Source organism: Prunus persica, chromosome G4 (assembly GCF_000346465.2).
Source record: "Prunus persica cultivar Lovell chromosome G4, Prunus_persica_NCBIv2, whole genome shotgun sequence".
In the NCBI taxonomy this organism is placed as follows: domain Eukaryota; kingdom Viridiplantae; phylum Streptophyta; class Magnoliopsida; order Rosales; family Rosaceae; genus Prunus; species Prunus persica.
The window spans coordinates 13,459,395-13,480,650 of NC_034012.1; the positions used below are offsets into that span (position 1 = coordinate 13,459,395).

At 45.6% G+C, this 21,256-nt stretch overlaps 2 protein-coding genes and 1 long non-coding RNA gene across 5 annotated transcripts; 1 reads left to right on the forward strand and 2 right to left on the reverse strand.

The window, feature by feature from the left end:
* On the forward strand, nucleotides 1-2,497 carry LOC18778878 (autophagy-related protein 8C). Of its 3 annotated transcripts, none has more exons than XM_020562656.1 (6): nucleotides 1-138; nucleotides 249-328; nucleotides 802-857; nucleotides 1,232-1,284; nucleotides 1,994-2,112; nucleotides 2,209-2,497. In XM_020562656.1, the coding sequence occupies exons 2-6, from the start codon at nucleotides 292-294 to the stop codon at nucleotides 2,295-2,297; spliced, it is 354 nt and encodes a 117-aa protein (XP_020418245.1). In that variant the 5' UTR covers nucleotides 1-138; nucleotides 249-291; the 3' UTR covers nucleotides 2,298-2,497. The 3 variants fall into 3 exon arrangements, with proteins under 3 accessions (XP_020418245.1, XP_020418246.1, XP_020418244.1); XM_020562657.1 differs by having other exon boundaries at nucleotides 265-328; XM_020562655.1 differs by having other exon boundaries at nucleotides 2-138; nucleotides 259-328.
* On the reverse strand, nucleotides 2,296-5,325 carry LOC18780712. The gene is made up of 3 exons (XR_002271332.1): nucleotides 4,947-5,325; nucleotides 4,707-4,799; nucleotides 2,296-3,300 (listed from the first exon to the last, which is right to left on the reverse strand). It is a non-coding gene; the product is annotated as an uncharacterized LOC18780712 (long non-coding RNA).
* Nucleotides 5,516-8,774, reverse strand: LOC18780105 (transcription factor MYB28). Its single transcript, XM_020561442.1, has 3 exons — nucleotides 8,222-8,774; nucleotides 7,001-7,952; nucleotides 5,516-5,969 (listed from the first exon to the last, which is right to left on the reverse strand). Exons 1-3 carry the CDS (start codon nucleotides 8,597-8,599, stop codon nucleotides 5,707-5,709), a joined length of 1,593 nt encoding a protein of 530 aa, XP_020417031.1. The 5' UTR covers nucleotides 8,600-8,774; the 3' UTR covers nucleotides 5,516-5,706.

Consider the following 21,256-nt stretch of genomic DNA (forward strand, 5'->3'; position numbering starts at 1 on the left):
GTCACATTCTTTCTTTTGAGCAATATCAGTTTCCCGATCAAAGTTTTTCGCTTTCGTATTTCTTCAGTTTCTCTCCTCTCTCGCTCGCAGATTCTTTTCAAAATATTTTTCCTTTGCTTGTTCTTCAGATATTCTGTGGTAAGAAGTTGCAGAAAAGAGAAGACTTTTTTGCTTTTTGTATCTTTCGATTAACCATTTTTTTTCAATCGGAAACCCTAATTCGGTTCTTTTTTCTATGCTGTGATCGGAACTCGGAAGTGCTAGCGAAACCGTCAAGACTTGTAATCCTCCATGGCTAAAAGCTCCTTCAAGCTGGAACACCCACTAGGTTCTCTCTCCCTCCCTCTCTCTCCCTCTCTGATGTGATTGATCTCGAGTTACATATGGGTTTTGTTGATTGAAAATTGGTCTCTTGCAATTTCCTTAATTTATGAACATAGTATTGAAATTTTGTTATTTTTATACTGAATTAAGCTTCAACCTTTATCTTTCTTGATTTGGGTTATCTCTTCTTTTCCCTTATTATTTTCCTTTTCCTTTTTGTTTATATTTATGAGTTGTATGATCTGTGTTGCTGATTTTCTGAGATTTAATTGAGAGATGAATTGTCAACCTCAGTATATGAATTTTACTTTTAATTTGAATTGTTCTAGGCCTTTCTATTTTGATTTTCTCTGTGTTTGCCTTCTATAGAGTTAGCATCACTATAGTTCTGATATCTTCCAGTAGATCAGATCCTACAAGCTTATTTATTTTTCCTTGTTTTATTTTAATTTTTTTAATTGTTGGTTCTTTCACCAGAAAGGAGGCAGGCAGAAGCTGCTCGGATCAGGGAGAAGTATCCTGACAGAATTCCGGTATGAATATCATTTACCATCAAGAGCCATCTGATAAAAAGGCTCATGGGGCAGTTAAAAACTAAGGCCTTTTAGAGCCTAAGCACAATGCAATTATAAAGTTTAACTTCTCAAAATGTTAATTAATACAAAACTTGGACCAAGAAAAGCTTGTTTGAGCCTTGAGCTTTGCAAAAAAACACGTGCTCTTGTGTTTGAGTTGTGCCTCTCTAAAGGGACTTCGTGAAGGTTGAAAATTCTTCAAGCAATACTCGTTTAACTTGGGGCTTGAAGTGTGGTGCATTTTTATAACACTTTCAAGACCCTTGTCCGTATGCTGTATTATACATAATTGTTCTTTAATTATGTGTTCATCTTCTTTTTTCTCTATATAGGTTATTGTGGAGAAGGCTGAAAGAAGTGACATACCAGACATTGATAAGAAGAAGTCAGTCTTGTCTTTATTTGTTTCACATGTGCTTTATATATTTCTATTTTGGTGGTTCCCAATTTTCTTAGTAATCAAGACTTCATACTGGCTTGTACGTGATATAATTTATTTATTTTTCCTGCTTGGATGAGTTATGCCATGATGCTTGCTTCCTGGTACTCTGCAATTTTCTAAAAGGTTTTCCTTTTAAAGAATGTGCACGTGTATGACACTTCTTTGGTAAGGTCAAGACTTGATACATGCTTCTATGTTATAGATTTTTTTTTCCCTGCTTTGACGAGTTCTGCATGGGCTTGCTTGCTGGCACTTTACAATTTTCCAAGCCATTTTGAAAGAATGTGTGTGGTGTTGTTGGCTATATATGTCTTGCATGGGATTAAGTTAGACATTGCCAAACTATGGTTACATTATAGATTATTTCCTACATAGGGTGTTTCATGTGTATGATTAAGTGTTTACCGTGGAGCACAAACAAGTTATGTGTCTTTGATCTAGAAATTTAACTTCACATGTATCACTAGCCATCACGAGTTCTCACTTCATAATATTACCAGAAGAAATTAGGAAGAGCTAGTGTTTGCATTGAAGCTGAAATGTTAGTTTCTAACAAATGGACTTTTGATTGTTACACTCTCTGTAAAACATTCTTTTCACAGTGCACGATCTAATTCAATGGATTTTGTGTAATGATCAATGATCGAAACAGATATCTGGTTCCTGCTGATTTGACTGTTGGGCAGTTTGTTTATGTGGTTCGTAAGAGGATAAAACTCAGTGCTGAGAAGGCTATTTTTATATTTGTCAAGAACATTTTGCCACCCACTGGTAAGAATAATGCTCCAAAGATGTTTCATATATACTATAAATACCATCATCTGATGACCTATTTCTCAACATATGTTTGGTTTTGTGCTATTGCAGCTGCCATGATGTCTGCAATCTATGAGGAAAACAAAGATGAGGATGGTTTCCTTTACATGACCTACAGTGGCGAAAACACATTTGGTTAATCCCAGTGCAGTCAAGTTATTATGTAAATAAGACTTTTAAGAAGTACGAAATATTTGTAAATTCTCGGATTTCAACTTCTGCTATTGCAGTCCCAAATTTGAGGTTGCTCTTCGTATAATGCCTACCGTTAAAAGTTGGATCTATGACCTTATGCTGGAAATATCATATGGTTAATCCTTTTATGAGTTCAGTGAGTAAATTGTCGAATGCGTGATGTTTATTTTTCTTTCCAATTTTTCATGTTTTGCGTTTGTGTTTGATGATTCCCTACCTAGAGTGCCCTGATATCTATTGAATGTGCTTGGTGCTCAAACCCTACTGCAGATTCAATCTCTTCTTAAAGTGCTTGAACCACACTTTACTCCACCATTAGTGCTTGAACCAGACTCTACTCCACCATTCCTTCCATTCTCATTTAAGGTTGGTAAAATATGACTCAACTTCTCATTCTTTGAAGGACAACGAAATGCCACCAGCCGGTCCTGATCAACAAGGTCGAAGTCTGATACCTGTTTGGCGGCTAGGGCCAGACATGACCGCCACCAATGAAAATGGACTAACTGTCATGTCTCATGCTTTCGCAAGAGGCGATGACCATTATGTAGAACTTTGGAAAGTTTAGTTGTAGAATGACTTGCAGCATCATAATCATTCTATTCCCCAAGTTTCTTATGCTCTTCTAAAATATGTTCTTACAGTTACGCTGAACAATACCAGTTGCTTATGGACTTGTAAGCTCATCAACAGCGAAGACACTATTTTAATCACCAAATACAAATTTAAAAATATAAAAAAACAGACATCAATTAAAATATGATATTATTTTAAAGACCAAGCCGTAAACTGGTCACATTGCCCTACTAACATTCTTTTCTATATACTAATTGCTGATAAATCCCAAACCCACATGAGCAAATCAGAACACGTAGGACATCACATGCCACAGTTGTATATATAATTATTCCATCCTCATTCATCCCTAGCGTGCCAGAAACTCCACGACTGCAAAAACCAAAAATCATATATCATACAACAAACGGTAGACCACGCAAGAGTCAGTATCATACTGCAAACAGTAAACCACGCAAGTGAATCACACAATGCATTAATGGATGACATACACACAAAAATGTGCGTAACGATTACAGTTGCGACAGGTACTTTGGACTCTTGAGTAAAAATATATATTCACAAATAAGGCTCTCAAAATTCCATATTATAGTCAGAGCCGGCCCTGACCTAGGGCTACCAGGGCCACAGCTTAGGGCCCAAAACTGTGGGGGGTACAAAAATATGATTTTTTAGCCTATGTATTTACATTTTTTTTATTAAAAAAACCCAAAACCGTTAGTGTCCTAGAAGGAAGTAGATGTAATCATTAATCATGGCAGCACCAAACCACTTTGAGATTCTAAAGAACAAAAATTAATGAAACTAAACATATGGAAACAAAGAGTTCTAAAAAAAAAAACAAAAACAAACCAAACAAACGTTCTTATCTTAGACAAAAAAAAAGACCTGGCAGTGGCAACAACCCACATTGGAAAGCTTTAGCTATTTGAAGGTCTTTTCTTTGTGTCATTCTTTTTTATAAATAGATGTATAATAGGAATTTCGTAAGAGACATCTTTGTTAATTTATTTTTCTTTTTATTTGATTTAGCAAAAAACTCAACAGAGATTCTTGTACTTCACAATTGGAAATTTGAAGTTTTTAGTTGAAGAAAAAAAATGCTCAAAATCCAAATTTTATTATTCTTTGTTCATTAGTTTTATTGTTATTGTTCGTGTTTTTATAAAAATTAAAAATTGTTACCTAATAAAATTAATTTGTTGATAAAAAAAATTGTAATTTTAGTTTTTAATTTGTCTAAAAGGGTACTCTCTAGAAATTTGCCCTGGGCCTTAGAAAACCTAGGACCGGCTCTGATTATAGTATAAATCGCTTGAAGCACTATTTTGAAGAAAATAATTTTTAAACTCAATTGTTATTACATTTGATAGGTGAGGACTTTTTTCTCCCTGGTTTGATTCTTTAAATGTCTCTTACTAACATGAAGAGTTGTAAGGAGAACTACACTAATGAAATACAATTAAAAAAAAACTATTTATAAAGGGCATGTTTCAAGGTACTTTACGTAGATATGAGACACTTTTAACACTCACTTGTGCATTTATTAGTGCACACAAAGTTGATCAACTTTAATATTTTAAACTGCATTATTACAAAAGTTTTTTTTTCCTTCAAAACTTTAAAGAAAAAGAGAATAAAAATCGAATTCGTGTGAAAATAAATACTCTATCACTAAAACAAAAAATTCACGAGAATTATTGCAGTGGTTGAATTGTTTAAATATACATATTAATAATTGATTAAATAAAAAATTAAATAGAAAAAGTAAAACTTACTACGACGAGTACGCTTCTTGAACAAGATAGAGTAATCGCAGTGACGGCACTGAACCTTTTCGTTTGGCTTCAAAGTGACTTCCTCCCCACAACCTACAAGTTAACATCACAAAATCAAAAAGGCTTGCTTTTTCATGTTTCCAAAAAATTATTTTCTTCCAATTTTTCTAGCGGATTTTCGCTGGAAACAAAAGGAAAAGTGGGTGAATTTTCTCGGGAAACAAAAGGAAAAGTAGGTACCTCCGCAGATGTACTTGACTTGCTCTGGCTGAGGCTGAGGATCCATGATCGATTAGGGTCAGCTTCTAGGGTTTGTGACTTGACTGTTTCCCAAAAGTGAAAACCTAAACAGTAAATATTTATGAGCAAAACAAAAGCCTGATATTTGTACTTCCCTTTTTTTTTCTTTTTTTTTTTTTTAAAGAAGCGAAGTCCTAAGAAACAACTGACTCTCACGCATGCAACAAGTTACAACAGTTTTTTTTTTTCCAGCTAATTTGGGGATACCATAATTAGCCTGCAAATTAAGTTAAAATTATTAATCTTCGCATGTCATTTCTGGCCTCCAAAATAAGTTATTAATTATAATCTTCACCTGCCACATTCATAATTTTTTTTTTGGGTAAATACTACGATGTGTCTCCACACCCGAAGATGGGATTAATCCCCGTTCGGAATCGGATTGCCCGTGGCCACATTCATAATTTTGACTAATTAATATTCTGCCATTTTAGGCAGGTGATCTTGGCTCTTCAACAAGGATTAGGCAATCAACACAAAGCATCAATTACCATAAGTGATAAATTAGATCTATAATTAATAATGTGGCATCCATAATTGATCCAAAAAAAGATATATAAGTTAATATTACAATACCATGATGAAAACAAACACCATCAAGGAAGATGAAAGAACAAGAGTCTCTTTTAAGCCATCAAAGCTTTTATTATATGCTCTGTAATAATTTATAATAATATTTTTGCATAGTTGAATATCATCCTCAGCAAATTCCAGGCAAGTTGTCCCAAGAGCTAGAGGCTTTGCCATGCTCTGCTGTGGCAGTAACAGGGAACAATGCGGCCATATGCTGCTGCATGTCAAAATCCAAACAAGCATCCGTTAATCCGGAAGAGTGACCGTTGGAGAGCTCTCCACTGTCACTATACCAATCGGAGATAGGCTCGGTGGAAGGGATGAAACTGAACAGCTTTGACAAATCTTCAGGCAGGGAGCTAATGTGATCATCCTGGATTGGCTTTGCTTCTGGCATGTATTGAGAGAAAAGGTCATTATTATGAAAGTCAGATTAATTAACAAACAAATTAAGAAAGAGAAAATGGCTCCTAGCAGAGAGAGAAAGAGAAAGCATGGCCTTTAACTAGGTTTTGCAAATACGATGAAAGATGAGTATGCGACGAGCTGTAAACTCAGACATCCTCGGTTCCAACCCTCAAATGCGCAAAAACTTAAAAGGATAAAAGAAGTTGGGAATAAATCTAAAAGATAGAGAAGTCCACTCTAGAGGCAGGGTCAGTTAATCTGCACACCATCTAAACCATCACTTACTCAAAAAGGGGCGAAAAAGAATAGAACAGAAAAGACATATGCACACGCTTCACACACAAAGTCTCCATATTCGAAATATGGAAATGTGTGGACATCAAGGCTTTACCTAAAGATGCTAATGACACACAAAGTTTTCCACTTCAGAAGATGATTTTACTTGTTCATTATCACTAATATTAGAAAATCAAATCATAATTCATTTTGGGGGAATCAGAGGATAAGAACTTTGACAATTGATATGTTAATGCGTCTGAGCTGTTTTTAGTGTCATAAACCATAATTGAAACATAAATTTTTTTCTTTCACGACTCACTCAATTCAGAAAAACTTCTGTGAAATGGAATATCATTTTTTTGCTATCCTGACCAATCATGGTATGTTACGCGTGATAACTTTTCCACTTAGCATGATTGGTCAGGATGGCAAAACAATGCTAATTCCCGTTCCACACAAGTGTTTCTCCGCTCAATTATATGGTAGTAAAGGTAGCAGTTGAAACGCATTAAAAAGAACCAAAATCAAAGCAGATCAAAAGGAAGTTAATGCTTAGAAAGCATCAAAAGCCCAGCTTAAACAGCATTTGATGTGTCTGACACAAGAAATTGCATGCACACAATGAAACAGAGCATTTAAGCACAAACAAGCAGAAACAGAGCATTTATGATGAAAACCGAAATTCAATCACAAACAAACAAGAATAACAAATTAACAAAAAACCAATACTTCACCTAATAACGAGCCCTCGAGGGAGCTTGTAGACTGCAGCCATCGGGTATAATTATCCAACACATGCTTCTCCTCAAATGAACTGAATAGCCCATTTGCTCTCTTTGAAGGATTTCCACCACCACAAGCTAATACCTCAGCTTCTTGTAATAAGTCCTCCAACAACCCATTACTGCTATGGGACTGGCTGGCGGATACTGCTGCTGCTGCCGCTGTCGAGCTTACCTTGGTATCAATGGTAACCTCAGACTGCGTTTGGGATACTTGGCTTGAAGGGAGCTCCGACTTGACTGAGTAAACTGAGCCAGTAGATGACAAGAAACTCTCAGAGTACTCGAACTGGGTTCGCGACGATGGCAATGGCGGTAAAGATGGGTTCAAAGTCCGCGGGAACTGAAAGGAGGCAATCTCAGGAATTGAATTGGTGATTGTTAAGTGAGAAGAGGCAATGTCAGGCATTGAATTGGCGCGTAGAATGGAAGCACTTCTTTGCGGGGTTGGGGAGACTGGGGGGGAGAATCCGACAGAGTCACGGTACCGTTTGTAGCGTACCGGGGCTCCGAGGATGGGGGCGGGACGGTGGAAGGTGAAGGAGGAGAAGGAAGAGGTGGTGGGGGGGTTGCTGGGATCAAAGAGAGGGAGGGAAGTGAGAGTAGTGGACTTGGGATGGTGTGGGGAGGAGAGAGGAGAGAGAGATGGTGGAGTGGGAGAGAGTGAGTGCATATGATGGGCTTGGATTGGGCTTTGGATTTGGAAGGAAAAAGTTGGGGTTGTGCAATTGTTGGTGGATTGGAAAGGGTTTTGGATTGTGGTTGTGGGTAAGGATCGGGAATGGGAATGGGATTGTTGCGGTTGTTTAATGTCATTGGGATATAGCGGTAGGCCTTGGCGTTGCCTCCTCTTCACCCTTGTGTTCCAGTAGTTCTTTATTTCGTTGTCTGTTCGCCCAGGTAACTATACAAAAAAGAACAGAAACAATCAGATTAGATGCTCTCTGGAGAAATTTCTGTTTCACAACAGAAAATTAAAGCAAAAGCCATAGCAGTATTTTTTTTCCCTTCAAAAGCAAGGGAAGAAACCAAATGAAATCTGTTTCCAGAGCAAAAAAGGCCAAACCCAGCAGCATTTTGTTTTCCAAAACAAAAACATGGGCACAAGAAATAAAAAACACAGAAGTGAAATGAGGAAATTATCAAGAAAAATGAAAACTCATTTGTCGTTACCTGAGAAGCCATGCGAGCCCATTTGTTGCCATACTTGGCGTGCAGCTCAAGAATGAGCCTCTCTTCATCATGAGAGAAGGCACCTTTCTTCAAGTTGGGACGGAGATGATTGGCCCAGCGGAGCCTGCAGCTCTTGCCGCAGCGATTGAGCCCAGAGTTCCTCTGCACCGCGTTCCAATTGCCCTCGCCGTGTTTCCTCACATACTCCATCAAAATCTGGTCCTCCACCGCGGTCCATGGACCTTTCTTCAGACCCTTGCTGCCCTCCACCACATCACCACCACCTCCTCCTCCGCCGCTCAATTCCTGCGGTGACCTTCCCTCGTTCTGCTGTAGCAAACCGCTGTTGTTGTTGCTGCTGCTGCTGGGTGTCATCATCAATGAAATAGAGAGACCAATATCAAAGACAGACAGATTCTGGTTGGCCCAGCAAGTCAATATCAGACACAACCCGGGCAGAAATTGTATATAATTGCAAAGAAAACTATTTGAGCTGCACTTTTTTGTGGCCCCCAGTTGCTTAGTTTTTCTTTGAAATTTACATATTAATTATGCTGCCCTTTCTATTGGGTATGTTGATGAGTTTCTGTGGGTTTTTTTCGTTTTTTCGATAGCGGTATTGGGTTTGACAGAGACCCCTCTCTACTCCTTTTTGATAAAGAAACTTTATTGTAGCACTACTTCAACATTTTAGAGCTTGTTGGGCTTGGAGTATGAGGAGAAAGAGAGGGGCGGAGGAGGAGGAGGAGGAGGAGGAGGTGGTGGTGGTGGTAGAAGAAGCCTTCCTTTAGCCTCTAGCACCCGGAAATCAGATGAGCGGTGAGAGACGAGAGATGGGTTGTAGTTGTTTGTGTAGTGGAGGAAATGTAAAATGTATTTGTTTAGAAGACTACTTGTGAGACACCAAGCTGTAACATAATTTTTCAGAGGCTGCTCATATTTTTGGGCAATTGGTTTTTTCAAAGCCTTTCATCACATGACACAAAATCTTCTTTTAGGCTTAGCTGGTACCTTGGGGTGTCTTGGCATTTGTCAGTTCATTACTGTGGTAAAAAAGGTAAAGACAGATGGGTTTTGGTTATTTTTGGGGAAGTGGGTAAAGTGGCAGTTCAAGATTGCCATTTCGTTCAGATTGGGGAGTTAGCTAAGACGGCGCCGTTTTTCAGAGTTTCAGTACAAACTACAGCCCCTTGGCTCTTTCTGTCACCTACGGCCTGGATGCGCAGCCCTCATGTCCTCTGTAATATTGCTATAAAAGTAAAAACTTATATGTTTCCTACTCATTTATTTGGATAAAACGAAACTAATAAAAAGAAGAAGAAGATAAAGATTCACTTTTAGAAGCAGGTCTTAGCCGTATTAATGAAGTGTTTACAATGTCCAAAATGTGATCTGTACTTGGAATATGATTAGGAATTAAAAATATTTTACTTAGAGTGTTGTTATTTACATAATCATCTATCTTATTTCTTTATCCACCTTATTTTTAAAATTTTAAAGACAAATTTACCTATTTGTAAAATGACTTCCAAAAATCATTCTCAAAACTTGTCATGTGTCAATTGCTATAACTATACTTCAATCTTTACTTTTAAATCATTAAAAGAATTTTAAACAAAAAAATAAAGTACAATAATATAAAAAATTAGCAATTTTTTTTTTTATAAAAAAAACTATCTCCCTTTCTCACCTCCCAACCCGACTTACCCAACTCCCAATCACCATGTCCGCTGATCCTTACCCCTTCCTCCCATCACCTCCAAACCCAACCACATCACCGCTCATCTCTCTCTCTCTCTCTCTCTCTCTCTCTCTCTCTCCCACACAACGCAACTCCACCCCAATATTACTGATATATGACCAACAAAAGAAGGGCATCCAACCCTTGGTTCCTCAATTGCTACCTTATAGATGAATAGGCTTTCGTCCTTATCAACCAGAAGGCCACATAAAACACAAACGTAAATTTCAGTCCCTTTTGCACTCAACAATACTGACAAAATAGGATTTTGATGGTGTTGAGGGCTAAAAAATCTCAAGGAAGGTCCATGTATATTTTAGGCCTAATGCATAATTGTGCTATAGAATAAGCCTAGCTAGGATACACGGAGGCCCATCAAATATGGTTGTGAAGTGCCTACACAAGTTTTGATATCTGCGTCATGTCAAGCGATACTAGAATTCGGCACGTGGGGAGGTCATGGTACTTGTTTACCAATTTCACAACAAACCTGTTTATACCTAATTAAACGGCCTATTACCACCGGACACGTGGACAGGATCCACTCTGATCACAGGGCCCCTACGGCATGCTCCCTACCGAAGCTATATATCTTGGCCCTTTTTACCAACAGACACGTGTCATGTTCACAATCCATGCCTGGAGTCCCACATCGGAAAAATGAGCACAACGCACACCTCCCAAGGTCTATATAAGGAGACCCATATCCCCAAAAGGGAAGAATGAGAACTAACGGTACGCTATCGTGTGATCTGTCAGTTAACCTTACTAAATTCGTACTCATTTAGGCATCGGAGAGCCTTCGGCCGGTACCGCACCGGTACCCCAAGGATTTACCGAACGCGTCCTTTTGCAGGTACTTGACCCTCTGGAGTGGACCACTTACCAAGGACAGGGACCTACCGAAGGGACATTTTGACTAAGTTGACGAATTACGTATCAAACCACTTTTTCGCATCAACAGTTTGGCGCCGTCTGTGGGAAACCAAAAAATCATCAACCCACAATCCCCTAAGCACATGGGGACCACTTCAAAACAAACGTTCCTAGCGGAAGAGGGGGTACCGTTCGGAAGGCAGAGCGGAGCTAGCCCAGCGCTACCTCCAAACACTCCCTTCGGAAAAGCCCCCGCTACCCAAACGGTTGCCGAAGCCGAGATGGCAGCCCAAATCGCATCCTTACGGAAGGACATGGCGAGGCTTCAAGAACACAACAACTTCCTTTCTTCCAAAGTGGACGAAACCCAGCAGTTGCTTCACCTGCAGCAACCGCAGAACATACAGACAACTCGCTCTTCCAAGAGCTTGCAGAACCCCCGCGGAAAGAACAAACGCGCGAAGGTAGCAAAGGCAACACCCGCACCTTCCAGAGAGTTAGTGGTTCCGGCACCCCGGGATCAGCCGCACATCCCAAGGAAGGTCTACACCGATTGCCGACATCGGATTAACGACCGGGAGCATCGCACTAACGATCGGGAGCCAGAGAGAGAGGGGTCACCGATCAGGATTGGCGCTCGAATAAGGGAATCACGGATGAATAACCTAGGGGATAAGTCGCCTATTCGGAAGGTCAGGGGATTGGGCCCCGCCGAGTCTTCGGAGTCCGAGTACATCCCTTCCAAGACACTTCCCCCCGACTACCGTTCGGAAACACCATCGCGGTATGCGGGGGATAATTCACTAAACCTACAAAGACAATCGGAAGATTACGGTTCCGAAGAAGTCCCTAGCCGAGACCCCATGATCCGACTCCTTTTTCAGAAGGTCCAGAAAATGGAAAACGACAATGCGCGCTCCCAAGAACCGGAATGGGGAAAGCTTCGGCCCGGACCGTTCACAAGGCGCATCCGGGATTCTCGGCAAGACAGGGAAGTGCAGCAACTGCGTATACCGTTCTACACAGGAACGGAGGACCCTTTGACACACCTCCATTCATTCCAGTCCGCTATTGGATGCAAGGGCTTGAGCGATGAGGGGCAGTGCCTGCTATTCCCGTCTTCCCTTACCGGGGCAGCCTTGAACTGGTTCTACCGTTTAGAGCCGGAAACGGTAGCATCCTTTGATGAGCTGAAGCAGATCTTCCTCAATCACTTCATGATCCAAACGGACCGTCTCTACTCCGCCGATGATCTGTACACGATTCGGCAAAGGGAGGATGAACCGTTGAGAGAATACGCGGCGCGTTTCAGTCACGAGTACTCAAGGTGTCCGGAAACGGATGATAGGGCAGCCTACGGCGCCTTCAAGAGTGGCCTTCGGTCCTCTCATTTCCGATACCTGGTGCACAGTAGCAACTGGCGCACGTACGATGAACTGATGAAGCAGGCAGCAATCCACGCCAAGGCCGAATACTTCAACTCGAAACCCACGGTTTCGGCACCGCAAGGAAATGCGGAACCAAGTGCCTATCCGGCAAGGGCAACGCCTTATGAGCGAGTCGACACCTACTCGGCAGGTCATAAGAGGAAGGATGATCGTGCAGATCGAAGGGAGCACCCAAAGAAAGGAAAAGGGAGGTACAGTCGCAACGACAACCGAGCCCCCCTGCCGAATCGGGATCATGGCAATGAGGTCTTCACCCTGTTGAATACTACCTACGAGGCCGTCCTGATGAACGAACAGGAAAAAATACCCAAGCCGAATCAACGAAGGCCCAATCGGCAAGACAACCGGGATACCGGTAAATTCTGCCGATACCATCAGCACAACAGCCATAATACAGAAGACTGCATAAGCCTGAGGAAGATCGTCGAACGCTTGATCCGAGAGGGGAAGCTAGACCAGTATATCGCCCGGCAGCCAACGGCGCCGGTGCCGAACGCAAATCGGCAGATAAACATGATAAGCACTATCAGCGGCGGCCCAACCATCGCAGGATTGAGCAATCGCTCGATGAAGCAGTACGTGCGTGCCGCACAGTTTCCCCAGGTGTTCGGCATAGAGGTGAATCGCCACCATGAAACACCGAAAGATCATTGGGAGCCGATCACGTTTTGCAAAGAAGAGGAACAGGGCATTCTCTATCCCCACGACGACCCAATGATCGTCCGAGCAGAAATTGCCGATTACGATGTAGGGAGAGTACTGATTGATACAGGGAGCTCGGTAAACGTAATCTTCGCCGAAGCTTTCCGAGAAATGGGAATACAGGACAGCCAGGTCAACCGGCAGTTGACGCCTTTGCTAAGTTTCTCCGGGGACATGGTCCAACCGTTCGGTAGCGTAACGCTCCCAATTACCTTCGGCACCGCGCCAAAGAGAACGACGGTATACGACCAGTTCCTCATCGTTGACTGCCCGACGGCGTACAACGTCATTGTTGGGCGAACGGCACTGACCAGGGTAAAGGCGCATCTTTCCCCACACATGCTGTTGATGAAATTCCCGACCCCAAATGGCGTAGGATCTGTCAGGGGAAATCAGCTGAGCGCACGGACTTGCTACGCCACGGCGATCAAATCAACCTCTCTCAAAATCCCAGACGAGACCATGTCTGTGCAGGGGATGCCGAACGGCAACGGACCAGTTGACGACCCAAGAGATGAGTCACCAACTCCTCATACACAACCCGCCGAAGAACTGGAGACGATAACCCTGAGCGATGAACAGCCCGATCGTTGGGTTAAAATCGGTACCAGACTGACCCCCGCCCTCCGAGCGCAGTTTATAGACTTCTTACGGCACCATTCGGAAGTGTTCGCATGGTCCTACGAAGACATGCCCGGCATAGACCCTGAAATCATCAGCCATAAACTCAGCATTTCCCCAACCTACAAACCTGTAAGGCAAAAGCGCCGTTCGTATGATGCCGAACGGTACGAAGCCATGCGGACGGAAGTTGACAAACTTCAAACCATCGGCTTCATCAGGGAAGTTACGTACCCGGTATGGCTGGCGAACTCAGTCATGGTTCGAAAGGGTACAGGCGGCTGGAGAATGTGCCAAGACTACACCGATCTGAACAAGGCCTGCCCGAAGGACAGCTTTTCGTTACCCCGAATAGACCAGCTCGTGGACGCCACGGCAGGACACGAGCTGCTCAGCTTCATGGACGCCTATTCAGGGTACAACCAGATTTTTATGCACCCCCCCGACAGCGAGCACACCGCCTTCATCACTGACAGAGGGTTGTACTGCTACAACGTCATGCCGTTCGGCTTGAAGAACGCGGGGGCAACATATCAGAGGCTTGTCAACAGAATCTTCGCCGAACACATCGGCAACATCATGGAGGTTTACGTTGACGACATGTTGGTGAAAAGCAGAACAGCCGAAGAACACCTGCACAATCTGTCTATCATGTTCGGTATCCTGAAGGGCTACCGAATGAGGTTAAACCCGATGAAATGCGCCTTCGGTGTGTCTTCCGGGAAATTCCTCGGATTCATGATTAGTCACAGGGGTATCGAAGCGAACCCCGAAAAAATAAAGGCCATCATCGACATGGAGAGGCCAAAAACAACAAAGGACATTCAAAGCCTTACCGGACGAGTGGCTGCCCTGACTCGCTTTATATCCAAGGCTACCGACAAATGTGTACCGTTCTTTAAAGCCTTGAAAGGGGGCAAACGGAATATCATATGGACTGCCGAATGTGATAAAGCATTTCAAGACTTAAAAGACTACATGGGCAGAGCACCTCTCCTGTCAAAACCACTGCCTGGGGAGATTCTTTACCTATACCTCTCGGTATCTAACACTGCCGTCAGTTCGGTGTTAATCCGAAAACCGGAGAGGGCAGAGCTACCGATCTTCTATGTCAGTAAGGCACTCCAGAGCGCTGAACTTCGATATCCCCCATTAGAGCAGCTTGCACTAGCCCTGGTGATCTCGGCACGAAAACTTCGGCCATACTTCCAAGCACACGGGATCAAAGTCCTGACAAACCAACCGCTTCGGCAAGTACTCCAAAAACCAGAGACTTCCGGCCGATTGATCAAGTGGGCGATTGAACTCGGAGAATTCGATATACAATTCGTGCCAAGGCCAGCCGAAAAGGGTCAGGCCATTGCCGATTTCATCTCCGAGCTCACCCCACCAACGACACAGGAAATACCCGAGCCAGTTACCGAAACCACAACACCGATGGAGGTAGACGCCGAACGGCTCGACGCCTCAAATCCTGTATGGACTCTGCATGTCGACGGCTCGGCAAACCAACAGGGGTGTGGAGCAGGGTTGGTTCTGACAACACCGGAGGGACTCAAGATCGAGTACGCCCTCCGATTCAACTTCCGAACCTCCAACAATGAAGCAGAATATGAGGCTCTCTTGGCCGGCCTTCGTTTAGCCAAGAGCATGAACGCAAAACAGATCAAGATACACAGTGACTCCCAACTCATTGTGAACCAGGTAACGGCAGACTTCGCCGCCAGAGACGCCTCCATGAACGCCTACCTTTCGTCCACCCACCAGCTGCTCCAGAGCTTCCGAGCCTATGAGATCAAGCAGATCCCCAGGAGCGAAAATAGTCATGCCGATGCTTTGGCGCGACTAGCCTCGGCAATCAATGACAAAATCGGAAGAAAGGTGCCGGTGGAAATTCTTGCCCAACCAAGCACGGCAGCCTCCGAAATATGTACCGTACGGTACGAGGATACGTGGATGTCCCCTATCTACTCATACCTAACCAACGGCACCCTTCCAGAGGACAAGGCCCAGGCCCGAAAGCTTAGATACCGATCGGCAAGGTACACCATCATCAACGACGTCCTTTACAAACGTGGCTACACGACTCCGTATCTCAAGTGCCTTACGGCAGAACAGGGGAGCTACGTTCTCCGGGAAATCCACAATGGTGTTTGCGGCGATCACTCTGGGTCCCGGTCACTCGCACACAAGGCCTTTCGGCAGGGATACTTCTGGCCGACCATGCACCAGGACGCCAATTCACTTGTGAAGAAATGCGATAAATGTCAGCGTTTCGGCAACATACAGCATATCCCCGCCGAACCCTTGACACCGATCGTGAGTCCTTGGCCTTTCGCACAGTGGGGGCTAGACCTGATCGGTCCGATGCCACAAGGTAAAGGCCAGGTGAAATACGCTGTGGTTGCCGTCGACTACTTCACCAAATGGGTGGAGGCCGAACCTCTTGCAACCATAACGGCAGCAAGAGTAGAAGACTTCGTCTGGACTCACATTTGTTGCCGTTTCGGTATCCCGTACGCAATCATCACCGACAACGGCAGGCAGTTCGATTCGGAACTCTTCAGGCACTTTTGCACCCGCCTGAAGATCAACTTGTTTTTCGCATCACCGGCCCATCCCCAGTCGAACGGTCAGGTAGAAGCGATAAACAAAATCATCAAGAAACTACTAAAACGGCAGCTGGACAAAGCCAAAGGAGCCTGGCCAGAAAAGCTTCCCGAAGCGCTCTGGGCCATTCGGACCTCTTACCGAACGTCCACAGGAGAGACCCCTTTCTCTTTGGCTTTCGGTTCGGAAGCCGTTGTGCCGGTAGAAATTGGCGAACCTTCCTACCGAACGGAAACCTTCGCACCAGAGCCAAATGAAGAAGCACTTTCTCTAAGCCTCGACCTCCTGGAAGAGCACCGAGCACATGCCAACCTTCAGAACGAAGCCTACAAGCAACGCGTCTCTCGGTATTACGACTCCAGAATCAGACACCGTTCATTCCGAGCCGGTGATTGGGTCATGAGGAAGGTGTCCCTAGCAACTAAGGATGCCACGGAAGGAACCCTCGGACCTTCCTGGGAAGGACCTTACGAGATCATCGGTATCCTTCGATCGGGAACCTACCGCCTAAGAGACTCCAACGGCAAGACCCTCGGTCATCCTTGGAACGTGGAACATCTCAAGTACTATTTCAAGTAACCTAGCCTACGGCAGGACAGAGTTGTAACCTAGCCTACGGTAGGACAAAATTGTAAATGCCTTCCGGCAAAGATAAATAGAAAGCCTTCGGCACTATTGCTTCAGAAACTCTTGTTACAGTTTCTACTAGCCTACGGCTGCCAATATAAGCAAGATAACGTTCTGGGGCATCTCTACTAACCTACGGCAGGAGGTATTTTCGAAATTGTCACCCTACAGATTCCATCGGAACTTGACAATTTCGAAAGCTACTTCTATAACGTTATAAATCCTATCGGCGATTAAACAAAATCAAATCGAAAAGACAAAAATAGACAAATTATGCACATCTAATTTAAAGATGCCCTCGGCATCAAGGCGTTCGGTACAGATACAAAATAACAATAAAAATAAGACAGGCTAATACTATTACAGAGGCCCTCAGGCTTCGTCAGCAGCAGCATCCTCCCCCTCGTAGTCTTCGATCATCTCCTCAGTTATTCCCTCGGGAAGGGGAGGGGGATCGGCAGCGAAGTTGAGGTTCAGCTTCTGACCAGGGTTGTACCGCTTGAATCGGTACAACATACCCGCCATCTCGGAGCCAACTTCCCTGTCCAGGAGGACAGTGAACTCCTCGGAAGAACGATATCCCTGGATTGCCGTTTGAACGGCAGCCTCAACCTCCGCAGCCTTGGTCCGCTCGGACTCCTGCAGAGCGTCCTGAACCGCCTCCGAGACGGCCTCGGCATCACGCGCTGCCATCCGCGCTGCCTCCAGAGCCGCCCGCGCTGCCTCCAGATCGGCCCGCATCCCGCCCACCATCGCCTCCGAAGTGAGAGCCCGCCGTTCGGCAGCCTCTTTCTCCTTTAGCAGCTGGGCGTGGTCCTGGATAGCCTTTCCAGCCTCGGCAACCTTAGCTCTGCCGTCGTCATAGGCCTTTTTTGCCCGTTCGGCAGCAGAGATGGCCCGCTTGACACACATCCACATCTCCATGGACGCCTGCACACGAGGAAGATAGTTTGAAGCCCCACTTGGCACCGAAAAAAATAATGAAAGGACAACACCGGGAGATAAATTCTTACCGCTGCTTGCAGTCGGAAGGCGCATCCAGCCTGCTCCCGAAGAACCTTCTTCGGCAACTCGTCAACCTCCGGCAGCTCCATCTGAGAACCGAGGATCATATGGTTGACGAATTGCACCGTCTTCGAGGGGCAGGTGAGAGTGACGGCCTCGGTAGGCCCATCCTCGTCCTCCGCCGCAAAGACGGCCCTGGAAGCGTCTGACGGACGGCTTCGCTTGGACGCCGGAGAAGCTTCCAAGTCCACCGTTATCGGCCGCTTCCCGGCAGCCCTTGAGGCGACGGCATCAGCGACGGCATGCCTCGGCGCATGGGGATCGACAGCCGGCCTTGCGACAGGCTCAGCGACCAACTGCCGCATACACTCAGCGAGGGTCACCTCCTCGGGGTCCGTCGACGACCGAACGGCAGGGGCCTCGAGCTGCTTCTTTTTCTTCTTGCCCTCGAGGCCCATCATGAGGCGCCTCCTGGAAGATTCGTTCATCTTCTTGGCCTCGGCAGCCCTCTTTGCGTCCGTCACTGGCCAAAAACAATCAGTCAATCGGCAAGCACACAAAAAAAGAGAGGAGGAAGAAAAGCGCAACAAGTACACTTACTCTCGGCAGGGTCGACGAGCCCGGCTCTGATGAGATTATTGGTGAAAAGGAAGCGCGGGTACACTCGCTCGGCGGCAGGGACCTTCAGCCTCACCCTGTCGATCTGCCGAATCTCGTCTTGTGTAGGAGTCGGCTGCTTGAGTTTGCCTGTCCGAATAAAGAATGAGTGAGCAAATATAAAAAGAAAACAGAAAGGCAACTAGGGACCTGCCGATCGGTAACTAGGGACCTACCGGCGGTTTGGAAAGTCGTTGGTACTGGGGACTGCGGGCGTACTCCTGATGGCGATTCCCATTGGCCAGAGAGTAGCACCCGCCGATTCCTCCACGACTTCTGGGAAGTCGGCACCGAGCTGACGAAGTGACCTCGCTCGGAAGCCTTCAGGCAGTTCGCCTGAACCCAGCCACCATGGTCGGCACTCTTCGACTTAGTGACGCTGTAGAGGTAGGAGAATTGCTCGTAGGAAGGCTCCCCCTCCCCGGCAATCCCAAAGGCCGTTATCACCCCCATCAGGGCCACCCAAAAGTTGGGGTTATATTGGCCCGGGGCATACCCAATCTGGGCAAGTAACTTCTGAACGGCAGGCTGCAACGGCAACCTGACCCCCTGCACCAGCATATCGGTGAAGAAGACGACTTCACCATCCCCAGGGTCGCTGAGGGACTCGACCGGGCTCGGGACCCTCATCTTCACCGAGTCAGGAATGAGGTATTCGGCCCTAATCTTTTGAAGCTCCCGTTCGGTAAGCTTGTTCGGCCCCAAATAATCAACCCCGAACAGGGTCTTCTGCGGTATGCCCACCGGTATCCTATACCGCTCTCGGTGGACGATCGTAACTCTCGGCCGAGAGGGACCGGCAACACACTCATCATTGCCGGAGGTGGAAGCCTCTGGCTGGTGCTCAGACGGCACAACACGGGTACCGTCCCTGTACACCGCGACCAGGGGTAACGGGTGCCCCGTCATGAACCCCTTACCGATGCCGTGGGTGGGAATGGAATCCGCCTCCTCACCGAATAGCTCGGCATCGGAGTCTTCCCCGCCCTCGGCGCCGAGGCTCACGGCCTCGCTGGACGTATCCCAGCCGGAGGATAGCTCCCCGTCGAAAGCGTTGGGCTCATCGCCGAACGGTGACTCGCTATCGGACATCTACAAAACAAAGAAAAAGGGAAAAACTAAGGTGCGTGCTGCGCTATCCTACAGATACCTACTTCTCTACCTATGGCCACTAGACTACCGAAGGAAGATCCTACTTAACGATCGGCGAGCCTATGCCATATACAGAAGTATAACAAAATTCAGGGGTACCGAACGGTATCTTACCTTGAGTGCTATGAAAATCGCCTAGCTTGCCGTTCGCACGCTTCGAAAATCGCCTAGCTTGCCGTTCGCACGCTTCGAAAATCGCCTAGCTTGCCGTTCGCACGCTTCGAAAATCGCCTTGCTTGCCGTTCGCACACTTCAAAAATCGCCTACTCAAGAGCTCTCGCGCAAACTCACAATTGCAAAGTGAATTTTTTCATACAGAGCAACCTCTATTTATAGAGGGAGAACTGTAACGGTGCGCCTCGGGAGACGAAACGGCTCATTAATGCACCAACAGGCGTGTTATTGCTGGCCACGCGTCACCCGGCAAATGGCGCCTCTATCTGCGCGCCAGGCACGGAAGACGAAGCGTCTCTCTGCCCTCTCGCCTCTCAACATTGGCGACCCTTCAAGTCCCCGACCGATTTTCCCAGAACACTACTTTCCGAAAGGAACAACTCAAGCGCCTTTCCTCCCCCCAAATGAGCATGCCGAACGGTAGGAGAACCTCCGAACTACCAAGGAAAACCAAATTCCCTTCCGAAGAACCTTCGAAAGAGAACTTGAGGGACTACTGTTTATACCTAATTAAACGGCCTATTACCACCGGACACGTGGACAGAATCCACTCTGATCACAGGGCCCCTACGGCATACTCCCTACCGAAGCTATATATCTTGGCCCTTTTTACCAACAGACACGTGTCATGTTCACAATCCATGCCTGGAGTCCCACATCGGAAAAATGAGCACAACGCACACCTCCCAAGGTCTATATAAGGAGACCCATATCCCCAAAAGGGAAGAATGAGAACTAACGGTACGCTATCGTGTGATCTGTCAGTTAACCTTACTAAATCCGTACTCATTTAGGCATCGGAGAGCCTTCGGCCGGTACCGCACCGGTACCCCAAGGATTTACCGAACGCGTCCTTTTGCAGGTACTTGACCCTCTGGAGTGGACCACTTACCAAGGACAGGGACCTACCGAAGGGACATTTTGACTAAGTTGACGAATTACGTATCAAACCACTTTTTCGCATCAACAAAACCTATAAGGTTTAACAATTTCACATGCCCAAGCTCGCTCAGCCCACTGCATTGTCAAGCATTATCTAACACAGCACCAAGCCACTGCAATACAACGTAGCCTGAGCATAAGCACGCAAATAACATGTAATGCCAAATGACTCCCTTTAGTGCCCAACCACCCGACACGCTGAAGTGGTCTAAAGCCACATACATGCTTGGGACTTGCTGAGCAAGTTGTGGTGTAAATGGGTATAATGGTCCAAAAAGCCCATTGAGGGTTCAAAAGGTGGAGGTTTTGGGCTGCTTGGGGGCACCAAAACCGAAGCCCACTTTCTTAAGCCCAACTACATGGGTAAGCAAAGAGAGAATCTCATCACCTTATTCACTTGAGATCAACCATCCTTGACCAAAACCCAACTAGGACCTTTAAAACCCAGTTTGCTTAGATGCATGAGTTGCTGGAATGGAT

Excerpts from the sequence above, each read along its gene's own strand:
- LOC18778878 (XM_020562656.1), top strand. The coding sequence starts at position 292 with ATGGCTAAAAGCTCCTTCAAGCTGGAACACCCACTAG. Across the intron at positions 1,285-1,993 it reads CCAGACATTGATAAGAAGAA|ATATCTGGTTCCTGCTGATT; the intron begins GTCAGTCTTGTC and ends TGATCGAAACAG. Across the intron at positions 2,113-2,208 it reads GAACATTTTGCCACCCACTG|CTGCCATGATGTCTGCAATC; the intron begins GTAAGAATAATG and ends GTGCTATTGCAG.
- LOC18780105 (XM_020561442.1), bottom strand. The coding sequence starts at position 8,599 with ATGATGACACCCAGCAGCAGCAGCAACAACAACAGCGGTTTGCTACAG. Across the intron at positions 7,953-8,221 it reads GGGCTCGCATGGCTTCTCAG|TTACCTGGGCGAACAGACAA; the intron begins GTAACGACAAAT and ends TTTTTTGTATAG. Across the intron at positions 5,970-7,000 it reads CCTCGAGGGCTCGTTATTAG|AAGCAAAGCCAATCCAGGAT; the intron begins GTGAAGTATTGG and ends AATACATGCCAG.